Consider the following 17,921-nt stretch of genomic DNA (forward strand, 5'->3'; position numbering starts at 1 on the left):
CTATAATCCTGTTTGGCATTTTAGTGTGGCTACTTGGGATACCATATTTCATAATCCTCTTCCTGATCTGGATAGGTAGGAATTCTTCTCCATAAATGTTCATTTATTTCAATTTATTTCACACATAGAGATGTGCATCATAATGTTTTTTTTTTTTAATTTTACTAATATAAGCTTCCCATGATTTAATTAAGTGCATTTACATTTTAACTTTCTCTTATGTTGTCTTGATTGGGGTAGATGGGCAATTCCCATTGGAATTTTGCTTTTTTTTTTTTTTTTTGTTGGAATGAAGGAAGTAAGGTACTTCCCATGAATTTATAATTAGTAGTTTTTAATATAGAGCATTGATTTTGAGTTTTCAGAAGAAGAAGAGACTTGGTAGCTTATAAAACCATCAACATTGAGAAGTAGTAGCTTTTGGAATCAGGTCGGCTATTTCGAAGCGTATCCTTGAGGCCTTTTTGAATTGATCTCGAATATCAGGGTATGATTAGCCTCGCAGACTGACTATTGATTTTTTTTTTTCACTCTAAGCAATAGATGTCCAGTCTTTAAATAAGAATACCGCTTGCTTCATCACCTCCATGCTTCAGAGAGCTTCAAATCTAAAGAGTTTGTTATTGCGCTCTTTCTAGATGTTCTAGAATTCAGTGGAGATGATAGAGTCATATGCTGCAGCTGAATATTTTTTTTGCAAAAGAGTCTCTCCAGGAGTGCCAGAGGTCATGAATATTGGATGAGAGTTGAAGAAAGTTTGGTTCTTGCAAAAGGATGTTCTGGAGAATTTAGAATATTCATAGGATAGCATTAAGTGTCCAGATTTTTATAGTGATTAGAACATAATGGACAGCTTTTGGGACCTTCAACTCTTTTTTTTCCCACAAGATTATTGACAGTGAGAATTTGTTATTATAACAAAGTCAGTTGAAGATCTTAACCTTCTCTGAAATTGGGAGTTTCCATATGATGGTGCCACTGTAAGATGGAATCCCATCATGAATAAAGAATTGGTAGCAATGCTTTACTGAGAATATAGAATGCATTTCCAACATCTGGAGTCACTTTGATGTGTAAGTTGTATGTCTTGAAGAAAGATACTCCACTTGAGCCATGTATGTCATCTAGGATCTAAATTCAATTTTCCAATCTCCTTCAGCATGAAGTCTGCTATAAAATATTACTGATGCTTGGCAAAGAGGAAAAAATCTAAAAATTTCTGAACGAGGGGCTAATTATCCTCTCATGCATCATGCCAAAATGAAGTTTGTAGACCATTGCCAACTGCCGGGAAGGAGCATTGTTACAACATATTATACAATCTTAGGATGTTCTTAAAGGGTGATGCAGTTCTTACTAAGTGAGGGGATGGGTTCGAGGGAGACTCACGAGGACAGTATATCCTTTGTATCAAACCCCTCTATGGCTGAGTTTAATCTGTGAAGAATTTGAACCACCATTTTGCAGAAGAGCCTAGTTAAGTCACTTGAAACTGGATACACCTAAGCCCCTGAGATTTTTTTGGTCAGCAAACTAGGGCCCAACTGACAACGCACTTGATCTTGCAATAAGGGTTATGATCACCATAGAGGAACGTTCGACATAGTCTACTGATCTTTTGTATAATGGCGATAAGGAGTTGCAGTGCAGACATCCAGAATTCCGATACAGCTCTAAGGATGAAATTAATGAGAGTTAATAGGCCAGCAAGAGATAAAATATTTCTCTTCCATCCTGCTAGTTTTCTTTCAACCTTTTTTTCAGCAGAAATGTCGGGTCCTTCAGTTTCAGGATTGCATGATGCAGAGGAAGTCCTAGATACTGGATAGGAAATTCAACTACTAGGCATCCGAGAATCAAAGCAAATTTATCTACTTCATCCTTGCTTAGACCCAACCAATTAGACTAGTTTTGTTGAAGTTGATCTTTAGGCCAGTAAGGAACTCAAACAAGTAAAGAATGAGCTTTAGTATTTGGATGTGTTCCTTAGAGCACTATAGAAGATAAGTATATCATAGGCGAATTGCAGACACTGAACTTATCCATAAGATCTAGTGGTCCAACCCCTGATATGAGCTATTCAGAAGCTGCCTGCTTGGAGGTTCTCTCTAGTATGTTTGTCACCAGGATAAAAAGTAGAGGGGACAAGAGATTTCCTTATTTCAAACCCCTCTTGATTTCAAATTATTAATCTGGTATACCATTAATAACAAAAGAAGAGTTGGCATCATGCAGAATAGAGGAGATGCATATAATCCAATGAGGCCCAAATCCATGATTTTCAAGAAGTTTAATGAGAAATTTCCAAGAAATGCCATCAAAAGTCTTTTCAAAATCAATTTTGCAGAGGATTCCCTTGGCTATGACTCTTTTACAATAAGAAATAATTTCAGTTGTAGATATGTAACTCTCAAAAATCAATTGGCCTTCTATGAGTGCATTTTTGAAATGGAGAAACCTTCATATTGATTACCTTACTCAGATGCATGGAAAGGATTTTCAAGACTATTTTGATGAGGCCATATTCAAGGTTGATTGGCCTAAAATCTTTAATCGAGACATTTCCTAGTTTCTTCTGCACAAGTGTGATGAACATGAAGTTGAGCCTTGATAAACCAGTAGATTGGTTTTGCATAGCATGAACAACCTTGATGATATCTGATTGGATGACTTCCCAATAATTTTGGTAAAAGGAGATTAGAAATCCATCTGGCCCAGGTGCCTTATTTCTAGCCAAACTGAATACAACCTGCTTGATCTCTTCTTCAGAGATATCATAATCTAACCAGCTCAGATTTGGGGTTCCTTCAAGATACAGTTGGTTCTAAGATGCTTCCACTTATTCATCATTTTTGCACCCCAATAGGGAAGAATAGTATGAAAGGAATGACTAATGGGGTGTGAATAGTATAACTCTCTCCTTAAATTTTATCCAGCATATCTATCGCACTGTAAAGATACTTCTTCTTCTTCTGTGCTAAGTTACTGACATTTTCCTTGTTCCACTGCTTTAGTTTGGAGCGTAGAAACTGAAGTTTGAGAACAATGTTAGCTGCAGCATCACTTGAGCTTGGGGCTGCTTGCTACAGAGATCTGATTAAAGTGTCGAATTCTGGAGGAAGATGCCAGAGGTATTTCAATCAAAATGGCCTCTGCCGACTTTTTCTACAGCTTGACTGGGTTCTCAAGGACAATAGAAGTGGAGTATGATCATCAGATGTGGGCCTTACAAGAGCAATAAGATTGGACAGCAGGTAGTTGCATTGCCATTCAATAGAAATGAAGCACCTATCCGGTTTGGCTAGGGAGGCTTGTTCTCTAAAGTTTGACCATGTGAACCTTTTGTTTGCAACACTGATTTCCAAGAGTTGAGTGAGTTGAGAACACTCTTGAACTTCCCATTACCACTAATTCTACTAATTATTCTACTTCATTACTGGCAGTGCTATGGGAGGAGACATGGTGCTGTTCTTTCCCGTATAATACCCCATGTAAAGGTGGTTGCAATCGCCCAAGATCAGACTAAACACAAAGTCTGAAGGAAGTTTGCACCATTCAGCTTCCTTGCCCAGGAGACCTGCCATATGATGATCATCCATATTGTTGGATGGGCCTTATTTTTGTGGCCTGCAAATGGTTCAGATCATTCAACCATTATGACAAAGAGATGAGAGTATCAAGCATTGGGCAGATAGCAGAAAAAACTTCAACTATTACATGTTCATTAGAGGAAAAAAAAAAGACTTGCATTTCTCCTAACACCGGTAACTCTTTTATCAGATATACCATTCTCATGTACTTTTAGCTTTGAGCGACATCAAAAACATTGGTCAATAGATGGCTCTTTTATCTGTCTAGTACCTGTGGAAATAATTCTCTAGTTTCCTCTGATCCAAGAAAATATTATATCAGGAGAAGACTTGGTCATTCTTAAAATCTGCATAGGCATAGAGCTTTCAATGAACTTATAAACTCACTTGATCCTAGTATGAAATATGTTACAAAAATTATGTTTGATGTTGGATAATTTTGTAAAGGATAGGACAAAAAAGTTGTCCAATTTTTTTCCCTGTTTCTGTAGTAAGTTGCAACAAGTTGGTCAAATGCATTACGTTATGCATCATTCTCTTATATTCATGTATTGTTTCATATTTGAACTAGCACTCAACCGCCGTGTTACGGAGGTTTGATCGATAATAATAATATTTTTTATACTACTAATATTAATAGGTTCAAAAATCAAAAATACTATAAGATAGGTTTGTATGTACATTCCATAAGCATCAAAATAAAATATAAATTATTTGATGTAAAGAGGAAAGTTCTGCTTCCCAGAATTTTATCTTGATAATTTTAATGCATGAATTCGTGTATAAAGCTTACAAGTAACATAAGAAAGAAATTGAGACTCTTAAAAAAAAAAAAAAAAGAAGAAAATGTGTTTGTGTGTCTGTGCATATGTGAAGCTCATAGCACTAATTTTATGCTTCAGTATACTTGATTTTGTATTGGATAAATTTTTTAATTTTTAAAATACCAATCTGTTAAATATTTGATATCATCCTTGCTAGCATTAATCTCAGAATATGAAGCAAATTCAAAATGGTTGGTGCATATGTGAGCTTCTTGATCATCAATATCTGTCACTAACGTACTATCTATAAACTAAACCATTTGTTTCGAACTAAGGGGTCCATAGTTACCTCTCATTGTAAGCACCCTCAAATTTTTATAGCATATGCATAACCCTCTTGTAGTATTGATCTGAATTTTGAAATCAGATCCTTCTTTTTTTTTTTTTTTTTTCTGATATAAAATTAGATCCTTCTTTATTGTGGCATGTATCAGCCGATTCTGTCATTTAAGCAGTTAATTTTGTTATGAATTGATTTTGTTGCTTATATATTTTTTCTATAAAAATAAATATTAGAATAAGTGCTTCAAAATTATTATGCCTACATACCTTATCATCTAACAAAATTATATCTAGATTTGTAACTTTATTATCCTGCTGCAAATAAAAATATTCCGACATTCTCAGAACTCTTGCTCTGACAGCTTAGATAGTCTTTGTTGTTGTCATTTGCTTCAATGATATATACTTTATTGTTCCTTATTTTTTATTCCTAAAAAAATCTACGACAACCATAGTTTTAATTTTTGTATAATATAATATACACACAACTACAAATATATAAATCTACTACAATCACAGTTTTACTTTCTACATAATATAATATAGGCACCACTACAAAGCTATAAATAACAGTTTTTTTTTTTTTAAATGCAGATTTGCAAGACATATTAAAAATGTATCAAGAGAAATAGAGAATCAATTTTTACAACACAATAAAGAAATAATTATTAATTCAAATTTGTTTGGATTTAGGATAATGAGGATGAGAGGATTTGAGTCCCAAATCTTCGTATATTCGGCCTCTCCAACCCCCCACCCGATTGAGACTCTCAGAATGGAAAAAAGAAAGAAAATATCCAAAAAAAATTAGGACTCCACACTGAAAAATTACTTTAGAATCTTACATGTCAATACAGAATTTCACCATTAATATCCATTTATCATTTTACTTATATTATTTAGATGCTAAGGAATATGTTATCAGAGGTGCCCCTCATTAAAGAATTTATCTAACCGCGGTTGTACAGAAAATATGAACAGAGACCTATAGTGAATCATCAAAATCAATGAAGAAAATCTGCAGCAGATCTTAGATTCGAATAAAGATCTTTTATTCAAAACACTTATGGCTATATTCCCAAATAGCTAACTTGAAGCATCTGATACTTCATTTATTGAATTCTATTATTTTCTACATTCATTTCATGTATAAATTACCCATTCAGTTCAGCATCTTTTACAAGCGCACGAATTATGAGACTTTATTCATATAGCTAAAATTTTGTACTTTGACTGGCATTAACGGGCAGTCGCCAACAAATTTTGCGCTTGCTTCTCATAGATGAAACCATTGCTCTTGGAGTCATCTGCAGACCAAATAAAGATGCCATTAAGCTTCCCCTGGTTCTTTAGAATGTTGCATGCACGGAAGAACCCGTTTTGTGGCGATAACCCTCCACTTCCCCTGTGGTAAAACTCACCAATACTTTCCCTCCATTATAGTTGGAGCTCTGTTCCGCGAAATAGTCAGAAATTGAGATACTGTTGTGTTTGCATCGTAGGCATAGAATTGGAAGTTGACATAGTCTATCAGATGCCCATATTTCTTCCACAATGCCAAGTAATGGCTCTGGACTTGCGAGTCAGCAAAAGGAGCTATCGAAGCAAAGGAGATGACTCCATTGTTCTTTAGCCTCATCAACAACTGCCCAATGCACTCTGTGAAGGTATCGGAATCAGCATGGAATTGCTCGTAGTCGATATCTATACCATCCAAGTGGTATTGTTGGATGATCCTTGTGAGCGAACTGACGGCATTATCAACCCAAGAATCTATCGAAGAAGGTTGGAAGTATACCGGCTGACTGCCGACAGTGGCTCCACCAAGGCTGAGTGCAACCTTAACATTGCCATGTGCCTGCTTAATGGCAGCAACCTGAGAGGGGGAGAGGTTGACAGTGTCCCAGAAGATGTTGAACTGACCGTTGGTAGGAGTGGGGGAGCTAGAGGAGGTGTAGTCTATGGCAAAGGAGAGGATAAAGTGGAAATCGACGCCGGGGTTGATGGGGACATCAGAGAACCTGACGCCTTTGAACTCGGCCCCAATGTATTCAGTGAAAAGATTGGAGTTAGAAGCTGATGCTGGTGAGAGAAGGATGAGGAAGGCTTGGAGGAGGAGGAGGAGGGAAGAGAGGAGGTATGAGGAAGCCATTTGATGATAATTGTGTTCTTCTGTTGGTGAGGAATGGAGTTGAGAATTGTCCCATTTTATAGACTTTGAGTGGGGTAGATGGGTTGAGGATGGGTAAGGCTGGAAGAAGTGCGGATAGGGAATGGAAAAAGTATGCGTGGGGCGTGCGAAGTTGGATGACTTCAAAGAAAAAGGTGTGTTGACATATTCAAACTCGGATAGTTTCATTTCCAGCAGTCTTTTATTGAATAGTCTATGCCGCAGAATAACTAGGGGAGGGAAGAGGACTGGCAAATGAAGTTGGACAGCACCGATGATGAAGTTTTGGGATTATGGCAGTGTCGTATTCTATCGACTCCATTCCTACAAGAATCCAGCCCTAAAAATATATTATTTCAGCACGTATTCTATGCAAATTGTTTGCATGGAGACTTATGAACTGCAAATTGGGTTAGAACAGGAAGAAAATTGTTCTGAAAACAAAACTATAGTGTCTCAAGAAACCTACACGATAGACATCGGAGCTTAGGACCCGGGCGAGTGAAGGTAAGATCACAGGTCTCCATTCATGCCAGGTCTCCAACCGATCTGCAGCCTGGTTGCCTTCAGGTTGGTCGTAACATGCACAAACTTGAAAATTTACTATTCAACCACTGCTCAAGTATCATACTAATTTCATATGAGTTAAAATAATTTTTTTTTTATACCATATTGCACAAAAAATATTTATGTGTATTAAATAAATAAAACAAATCATTATGATGATAAATAAAGAGAGATAGGGGGTATCAACCATGTACATTAAATAAATGAAACAAATCATTATGATAGATAACGAGAGATTGAGGGTATCAACGTCTCTCTCCCAAATCTTCTTGGACTTGCCAACTCTCCCTCTTTCTTGGACTTTGTAGTCGGCCATAGCCGCCCATGTGACCGTTCACTCAGCACAAGCCTTCATACAATGCCCGCAGAATGGACTAGTCTACATAGGGCTAAGAAGTGATACTCAAAAAAAAAAAAAAAAAAAAAGAAGATATAAATCAGAAACACATTCAGATGTCTTATAATAACTTCATGGTTGGTTTTTACCCTTGTATTCAGAAGCTGAAAGCATGAGCGCATGAAAGCTTCTAACAATTTCTTTTATGATTTCTATTCTCCTAAACCAATCATTTCAAAATCTAGGTCACAAAGAACATAAAATTTCATCTATTTGACTTCTTTGAAAAAGAAATTTCATCTATTTGACCTTTCATCTATCAAAACGTTTCTCCTATTCCAATTCTTGGTCTCCTTATAACTGAAGCACTTGATAGTCTTAGAATTCCACGTTTGCTGCGCTGACCTTTTCATTAGTCAGCCTTCACCCAGCCTAATTAAGCTGTGTCCAGCTGGACAAAGCCTTTGGTCAGAGCAAACCTTCCAGAAATATCACCATGCCTCATGGAGCCTTGGCCCCACATGGATGGACAAACGTTTCCCTCCTCCTACGTAGGCTTGTGAAATCCCCAGCTCAGCCAATCTAATTGAACAGCTTTATCGGATAAGATCGTGCCCAAGCCATTGATTCCAACAGGAATTTCCAGGCCATTTAGATATAGTTGGCGTTGTTCTTGCTCATTTAATTTTGGAACCTACAAATTTATATCTTTGGGTTTGGTTGAGATTAAAATTGATGTTGGAATATGAGCACGTTAGAGTCTTCACTCATAGGATAAGAGCTAAACTATACAGACCATTGGAGCAAACTCTTTTTGAAGGAAACTGCAACGTATCTCCACACTCATGACTTGTATAAAGACTTAAATATAGCATAAATCATAGTCATTTTAATGGAAGCAAGCTATAGTATCACATGTACATTATCATAATATGTTCTGCTGAAGGTAAATATCCTAAAACGTCCAGCAAGTTCATGACATATACCTATCACTATCCTATCAGTTAGCTGAATATAACCAATCACTCAAGGAGCTTGCCGATAAATATACTTGAAGTATTCTGAATAGCATAAATAACTGGACATGTTGACAGGTAAATGGTCTCGGCAGCAAAGGATGAGCAAACAAGCAATGTTGTAAACAAAAGATTTCTAACATACAAATGTTATTCAATTGAGATCTATTTGCCCAAAGACAATAATCAGAGGAGTTAAAGTGACTTATGCAGATTCTGAGTTTTCAGCTGTACCAATTTTGCTCCTTTGATGGTCAAATATGGTCACTTTGAGAAATATCAGCCAATTAAGCCAAAATCTCAACAAACCAGCCCAGAAGAGTGGAGGATACTCCGGAGTTAATGATGTCAATTATTAACACAAGTCAATTTTTTGGACTTCAAGCAGATTTTTTTTTTTTTTTTTAAAAGCATAAAAAAAAATTGCCAACTCCACATGCAATTTTGCTTCTAGCTACTGGTGATTTTGAGTGCATTTCTGAAAATTTTAGACCAGATCAGCATCATAATGTCTGATTCAAGCTTAATAACTTAACTAGCTTCCAATAACCAAGTAGCCAAATTTCTCGAACCATTTGATATATTTAGACCTGATCTAATTTGATCCATATTCTCGGTTGGTCTTAAATGTTATGAGACTTGGAGAAGATAGGATAGCCACAACCTACAATAGCTCTTCAAGTACTAAAAAGGTTCATGAACTATTTTTGAATTTTTTTATTGGCTGAAAGATTCTTTGAACCATTTCAAGCAATGAAGTCTACAAATTATTCTTGAAATATCCTAATAGTTCATCAATTCTTATTCACAACTTATTCATTAAAGACACATAAATCACATATTAATAGCATTATCTTCTGCAAAAGTGATGTCTACGTCACTATTGCCTTTCCATAATTGTTTCTTTATTATATCAAATGATATAATAACATGTAATATCACCACCATCATGGTTAAACTGCAAGCTCAATGGTTGTTGTCATTGCGAGCCATCTCTCGTGCCATCTCTCAGAGTTCCTCTGGTGATGGGGGGCAAGGACCCTCAGGAGGATATACCACATATCGACGCTGCATAAACAACATAATCAGCACTTGCCAAGTAATTATAGAGCAAGGTAAACTCTCATGGTTAAATAATAGCAAGATGACAGTTTTTCTTTTTAATTTCAAAAAAAGAGAATTTGTCCAAACAATGAGTCACTCAAAATTCAAGTTTCTTCATTTCTTTTTCTTCTTTAAATTACTGGATCAACATATGGAAAGTCTATGATTTTTAAATGCAATGAATTATGAGGTCAATTGTGCATCAAACTGAAATAAAAATGCAAAATTGACAGTATTTGAAGGAATATGACTCATGAAACTCAGGAATTCTGTATTGGATTCAAGGGAGTAAAATATTCCATGATGAATGCTACATTGATTTCATCATGATCAAAATACAGCAGGCCTTATTGCAGTTCGATAAGATTTTTCCCTTAAGTCTTCAAGATATATGTCTCTTACATATTATTTCTCATGCACCTCTCCACTTCATTTAACCAACTTTAATTTATTACACCTATCTTTATACATCTCCTCATTATTTTGCATAATAGATTCTAAGTAGTAAAATTGGTTTATTTTTGTGATATCTCTTCGTCGTCAAATTTTACTTAGCATTACCTCTTTATGTCTATTCTCACTAAGTTTACCTTCCATATATTCTATCTTTCTTCTACTAATATTTAAACTCTTATTCTCTAAAGCTTTACTTCATTAATCCAACTAAATTTTAATCTAATTCTCTTTTCATCAATCAATACTATGTCATCTGCAAATGACATATGTCATGGTACATCTTCCTGAATACTAGCAGTAATTTTATTCATAATTGGTTCAAAAAGATATGGGCCTCATTCTGATCCTTGATATAAGCACATAGTAACTATTGGAAATACAATTGTTGCACCGCAACAACTTCTAACACTTATCATTGCTCCAGTATACATGCCCTTAGTTATTTAAATATAGAGTTTATGTAAACCCACCCTTTTAAAGTCGACCAAATTACTTTTCCTAGTACCTTATTATAAGCTTTTTCTCTAAGTCAATGAAGACCATATGTATACTTTCCCTTTTTCTCTACATTTTTCAATCAATTATCTGAGTAAAAATATAGCCTCTATCGATCTGTTAGGCACAAATCCAAATTGGTTGTCAAAAACAACTGTTATTTTTCTTAATCTTTGTTTAGTTGCCCCTCTTAATATAATAGCCATTTGCATATCAAAAACAATTCTCCTAGAACATCTTATGCTATCTCATAAAGGTGCTTCTTCCTTGTTGGCATATATACCACGTGACTAGAATCTCCTTCCTCATTGACAGATATGTGCTCTATCTTATGGCTTCTTCATCTTTTTGTCAGATGGAGTAATGTAATGTGCAAAGGAGGGATACAAGGGAAATAGAAAACAAGAAGTCACTTAGTCCACCTAGGAGTCAAAATATATAAGAGACATCCTGCTAGAGATGGGAAGGAGACCAGGGATTGATGAGAAAAGTTGACTTCAAGTCCACAATAGATCATTGGAGATTTAAGGACTTACAGCTCTCTTTGTTATCTTCCTTCTAAAAACCCTGGCCACCCAGCGTTTTTCTTTCCACTTTTTAAAGAACCTTAGCAAGAAAATCAAGAGGATAATGATATGGTATAAGTCTAATGAACTTCCTTATGTGGAGGGAAGTTGTACACATAATGATTTCTATACCTCGCCCAAAAGGATGATAAGCCAATTAACAGTCAAATTGCTATGATGAGATCCCGTGAACAAAACGAAACACCAAAAAAATATTATGCTTCTGATGGAATACTCAAATTATCAAACATCATCAAGAAGCAATCAGGCCTAAGCCTCCAGGGTTCTTATCTCCCTTCATCCCAAAACTCCCTCCTTGTTATTCTCCTCAAAATGACTCTCAAGGTCAATAAACCCCATCTCATCAAATCTCTTTCCCTCTAGGTCCACCACGATGGCTGGGATCCCCAGAATTCTCACAAACAGTCACAAGTTTTTCCAAGTAATTAGTTCTACACTGGTGTACCACATATGGTCCACTGTGATAGGAAAAAGAAAGGTAATTTTATCATCCTCTATCCTGTAGCTTTCGCCTCCCTACAATTCCCACTATCGGTAGCCGATGAAACTTCTTCAAGATCATCCCTTGGATCTTTCATCAAGCATAGGGCCCCAACCAATCGTTCAACCTTAACAAAAATCTTGCTTTCTCATTCCTTCAACATTTCCTTCCTTTCCCAAATGACAGTGCAGTCCTCAGGTCCCCAATTCCCAAGCTAAATCAGTTCATATTCGAACAGACCTTTTCACAAAAACCTGGAATGCGATTAGAAGCCTAGGATCACAGTCTGACTGGTGATTAGTTAAAAGCGAAGCAAATTGAACCCTAAGAATGTAGAACGAATTGGTCCACTGCAAATGCATACCACCAAACCACAATTAGTTCTTCATAGTTTTCGAACCCCTAAATTTAAGGAGTATTCTTCCAAAACCCCTGTTCCATACCACATCTCGTTCGACACAAAGCTGTGTTCTTATTCCACCAACCAACCTAGGATAAAATTAGAATAGACAGGAATAGAAATATAAAAATAAAAAAGATGGTAGAGAGACTAGGGTTGCTTACGAATTGGAGGTTCTTCGAGTCGGTGGTGACGGCGTAAGTAAGAGCGATCGGTACGATCACGTACATCGCGAACTTGCCGATCTCCAGAAACCCTTTCGACATCCCGAACGACGACATCTCCTCCGCCTCCTCCCAATTCCTCGCTCGCTATTCCGCTATTGCTCGTGCGAGCAAAGACGGTTGTCTGGTATGATCGCCGCCAGTATGGGTTCTTGGGGTCTCGCTACGGTGCTTTTATATAATTTTTCTATAAAAATCACGGTTTTACGGCCAAGATGCTCGCCATGAATGCTCGTCGGACCACGGGTGAGTGGTGACCTCCGACAAGTGGCGCCACCACCGGCTATGGCGCGGCGGCGGCGGCGGCCGCTGGGAGAGATCGTCCTCGCCGGCAACAATATCGAGAAGGGAACCCGTGCGATATAAGGAGGAAGAAGGGAAGAAAGAAGAATGTTAACACGACAGCAGTTTTTAATCAATTACACTAAAAACCCACATTCGGAACCGGTGCATCTCGGCTCTCTATTTAAAAATGAACGGCAGAGATTACGTCCTTACGCAGCGGGGAAGAAGCCTCATAGCGAAACCCGGATATCCACTCGCATAATGGACAAAGCGCTATATTATTCTAATTTACAGAAGCCACCCTGAAATTGTCCCAAAATAACCAGAGTACCCCGACGGGGCAATCATGTGTGAGAAACTAAAAGGAAAATAAATAAATAATAAATTTAATTTGTTGAGACTTACCCGTTAGCATATCGGTAAACAAAACAAAGTGTCTTTGGCTGACTATAAAGAAGGATACTATCCAAAATTGTTGGATGTTTCAAAGCTTATTTCTCATAAAATGAGTTTTATGAGGTTTTGTCTCTTTTTTCTTCACTTCACGTTTATAATTTTGAGCTATGCCGTAACAACATGTCCTTGATTGCACAAGTAATTACTGGTGAGCTTTTATGGCATTTTCTTATAAATTTTTGATATGATGGACAATAGGGGGGCTAAAATCAACATTCCTCTCCATTAAATCCCATGGTCATTGGACAAGCTCCAGTTGGCAAACTACTGCTATCTCCGAAGACCAATTGTTATTTTTTTAGCGATTGAGAAATTCCTCTCGATCACATCCCATGATAGGTCTTGGTGAAATCTTAGCCATACCACCATAGATCGACACAACATGTCATTTCCACCTAAAGAGATGCATGCCATCAGCCGATGCACCTCAGTTTCTTCTCAAGAGCAATCGATAATGGGCTACAAGCATGGATCTTAGAGAAAAATTGGGTAGCCATCTGCATGATCTTCCTTCCTCTCACTAGAGATGAGATTTAGTATAGAAATACAGTGGCTCATCTTAAGTGACTATCAGATGTGGCGTTGCATACCCATCCATCCACAATGGAGGGGGGCACAATGGTGCAAAATCGTGAGCATGGTACCCCTCTTCTTCTTTCTTTATTTAATTGGTGGCTATTAGAGGGAGAGGACAATGATCCATCCCATACTTCTTCATCAAAGTGGGGAACACAATGATGATAAATCCATAGAAGATGCCTCTACCGTCGTCCACCCTCTCTATCCTTTTGCTTTATTTATTTATTTATTTTATAATAATTTAAGGCTCTTTAAAAATAAATAAATAAAATAAAATAAATGAAACATCACAAGCCCTCTAGCATGGCCATGAAATTCGGAATGGTTTCTGATCAGACGGGTTCAATGGCTGATCACAATCAATATCCATGACATCTTTACGGACATGAAGAAGGCTTTAAAGAATTTATCTAACCATTGTACCAAAAATAAAAAATAAAAAAGAATTTATCAAACCACACTTCTACAGAAAATATGAACAGAAACCCATAGCGAACCTTGAAAATCCAAATATTCAAAACACTTCTGTGTATACTCCCAAAGAGCTAAAATTGAAGTATCTGATACTTCATTTATTTAATTCTATTCCTTTCAAGTCCACATCTTTTATCAGAAACATTACAGGATTTATTCATTCATTAATTTCATGTATAAGTTACCCATTCAGTGCAACATATTTATTCATATAGCTAAAATTTTGTGATTTGACTAAGATTAACGGGCAGCGGCCAACAAAGTTTGCGCTTGCTTCTCATAGGGGAAACCACTGCTCTTGGAGTTATCTGCACACCAAATAAAGATGCCCTGAAGCTTCCCTTGTTTCTTTAAAATGTTGCATGCACGGAAGAACCCATTTTGTGGCGATAACCCCCCACTTCCACCTGTGATCATACTCACCAACACTTTCCCTCCATTATAGTTGGAGCTCTGTTCAGCAAAATAGCTCAGAAATTGAGATACTGTTGTGTTTGCATCGTAGGCATAGAATTGGAAGTTGACATAGTCTATGAGGTGTCCATATTTCCCCCACAATGCCAGTAATGGCTCTGGACTTGCGCGTCAGCAAAAGGAGCTATCGAAGCAAAGGAGATGACTCCATTGTTCTTTAGCCTCATCAACAACTGCCCAATGCACTCTGTGAAGGTATCGGAATCAGCATGGAATTGCTCGTAGTCGATATCGATACCATCCAAGTGGTATTGTTCGATGATTCTTGTGAGCGAATCGACGGCGTTATCGACCCAAGAATCTATAGAAGAAGGTTGGAAGTATACCGGGTTACCGCCGACAGTGGCTCCACCAAGGCTGAGTGCAACCTTAACGTTGCCATGTGTCTGCTTAATGGCAGCTACTTGAGAGGGGGAGAGGTTGACGGTGTCCCAGAAGATGTTGAACTGCCCATTGGTAGGGTGTGGGAGTTAGAGGTGGTGGTGTAGTCTATGGCAAAGGAGAGGATAAAGTGGAAGTCGACGCCGGGGTTGATGGGGACATCGGAGAACCGGACGCCTTTGAAGTTGGCCCCAATGTATTCGGTGAAAAGATTGGAGTTAGCAGCTGATGCTGGTGAGAGAAGGATGAGAAGGGCTTGGAGGAGGAGGAGGAGAAGGGAAGAGGGGAGGTTTGAGGAAGCCATTTGATGATAATTGTGCTCTTCTGTTTGGTGAGGAATGGAGTTGAGAGTTGTTCCATTTTATAGACTTTGAGTGGGGGTTGATGGGTCGAGGGTGGGGACGTTGAAACAAGTGGGGATGGGAAAGGAAGAAGTATACATGCATGGGGCGTATGACTTCAAGGAAAAAAACGTGCGTTGACTGATGCAATTCTAGCTTGGATAGTCTCTCTCTCTCTCTCTTTTTTTTTTTTTTGTTTTTGGGGTGAGGAAGCTCGGATGGTCTCTTTCCTAGTAGCCTTTTATTGAATAGTCTATACCGCAGAATAACTAGGGGAGGGAAGAGGACTCTCAAATGAAGTTGGACAGCACTGATGAAGTTTTGGGATTGTGGCATTGTCGTATTCTATCGATTCTATTCCTGCAAGAATCCAACTACAAAACTAATTATTTCTGCACATATTCTATTGCAAATTGTTTATATGGTAGATATGTCAATTGCAAATTCGGTTAGATCAAGAAGGGAGATAGTTCTGAAAACAAAACTATAATGTCTCGAGAGACCTGCACCATAGCCATTGGAGGTTAGGACCTGGGCAAGTGGAGGTTGAATGAGGTCTCCATTTATATAAAGGAAGCCTCCATTTATATAAAGGAAGCCTCCATTTAGTGTTTGGCCTGCCAATCGATTTGCAACAGAAATTATTGGTTAGAATAATTCTACCACATATATTTTGAACCATCCAATAAAAAGTTATCACATCATCTATTATTAGAAAAAAATATAATATTTTTGAAGCTTGATTAAAAATTTTGAGTAAAAAAACTGGCCAACTAACAATTTTTGTTTTTTGAATAGAATAATCTTCTTTTTCTTAGACGATATAATGATTTTTTATTGGATGATCCAAGATATACGTGATAGAATGATTTAATCAATAATTTTTTGATATGCAGCCTGATTGCCTTCAGCTTGATTATTAAGATGCACAAAGTTAAAAATTTTTTATATGAGTTGCAATATAATTTTTTTATGTCTTGTTGAACAAAAAAATATTTGTGAGCATGAAATAAACAAAACAAATCCTTATGATAAATAAAGATAGATTGAGGATATCAGCTATGTGCATGAAATAAATCATTATGATACATAACGAGAAATTGAGGGTAGCACTGATGTCCTCTCCCAAATCTTCTTGGACTTACCACTCTCTCTCTTTTTTGGACTTTTCTAGTCAACCATAGCCATCCAGAGAAATTCTTTGTGCACTACAGGCGGTACAGAACCGCACGCACCACCCGTGGTGATTGGCTCACACATGGAGCCGAGACGCGGTGCGTGAAATTTTTTTTTTTCTTTTGACTCTGTGCGTGAGCTAATCACCACAGACAGTGCGGGCGATTTTGTACCGCTCGTGGTGCACAAAAAATTTCTCTAACCGCCCATGTGACCGATCAATCAAGAAAATAAGTTGGTGATCCAAATAACAAGACTTCACCATATAATGTTAGCAGAATTTGTGGACTAATCCATATAGAGCTAAGAAGTCATACTCGGGAAATGAAATAAAATAAAATAATTAGAAACATATTCGGAGTCTTATGATAACTTCTCGGTTGGTTTCCACCCTTGTTTTTTTTTCTTTCTTTTCCCTAAATAAAGTAGGAGATAACAATCTTCCAATCATGAACCTTCTATTCAGAAGCTGAATACATGAGCAAATGAAAGCCTCTGACAATTTCTTTTATGACTTCTACTCTCTTAAACCAATCAATTTTTTTGAAATCTAGCTCACAAACATGAAATCTCATATATTTGACTGCTTCGAAAAGGAAATTTCATCTATTTGACTTTTCATCTACCTAAACATTTCTCCTATTCCAATCCTTGGTCTCCCTAAATCTAAAGGACTTGATTGTTCTAGAGTTTGACATTTGCAGCACAACCTTTTCATGGGTCAGCGTTGACCCGGCCTAACCTTTGTCCACCGAGAAAAAGTTTTTGGCCAGAGTAAACCTTCTGGAAATATCACTATGCCTTCATGGAGGCTTGGCCCCTCATGGATAAGATAGTGCCCAAGTCATTGATTTGACCAGGAATTTCCAGGCCATATAGTTAGAGTTCATCTTGCTCATTTAATTTCCGATCCTAAAAACTTATATCCCAGGGTTAGGTTGAGATTAAATTGATGTTGGAATATGAGCAAGTTAGAGTCTTCACTCATAGGATAAGAGCTTGACCATCCAGACAATTGGAGCAAACTTTTTCTGAAGGAAACAGAAATGTATCTCTACACTCATGACTTGTATAAAGACTAAAAGATAGTATAAATCGTGGTCATTATAATGGAAGCAAGCTATATTATCACATGTATTTTATTATTATATTTTCTGCTGAAAGTAAATATCCTAAAACGTTCAGCAAGTTCATTACATAAACTTAGCACCATCCTATCAGT

At 37.2% G+C, this 17,921-nt stretch overlaps 1 protein-coding gene and 2 pseudogenes across 1 annotated transcript; all 3 read right to left on the minus strand.

Annotated features, from left to right (window-relative positions):
• Positions 1–5,726: 5,726 nt before the first annotated feature.
• Positions 5,727–6,891, minus strand: LOC105046569 (chitinase 2-like). The gene is given in 3 exon segments (XM_073259842.1): positions 5,727–6,090; positions 6,093–6,167; positions 6,170–6,891. Coding segments are annotated over 3 exon segments (909 nt in total). The 5' UTR covers positions 6,849–6,891; the 3' UTR covers positions 5,727–5,935.
• A 2,707-nt stretch (positions 6,892–9,598) lies between these two features.
• Positions 9,599–12,818, minus strand: LOC105046568 (uncharacterized; annotated as a pseudogene).
• Positions 12,819–14,356: 1,538 nt separating this feature from the next.
• On the minus strand, positions 14,357–15,514 carry LOC105046567 (chitinase 2-like; annotated as a pseudogene).
• Between the last annotated feature and the right edge of the window lie 2,407 nt (positions 15,515–17,921).

The sequence above is a fragment of the Elaeis guineensis genome, chromosome 6 (assembly GCF_000442705.2).
Source record: "Elaeis guineensis isolate ETL-2024a chromosome 6, EG11, whole genome shotgun sequence".
NCBI classification, from domain to species: Eukaryota; Viridiplantae; Streptophyta; class Magnoliopsida; order Arecales; family Arecaceae; genus Elaeis; species Elaeis guineensis.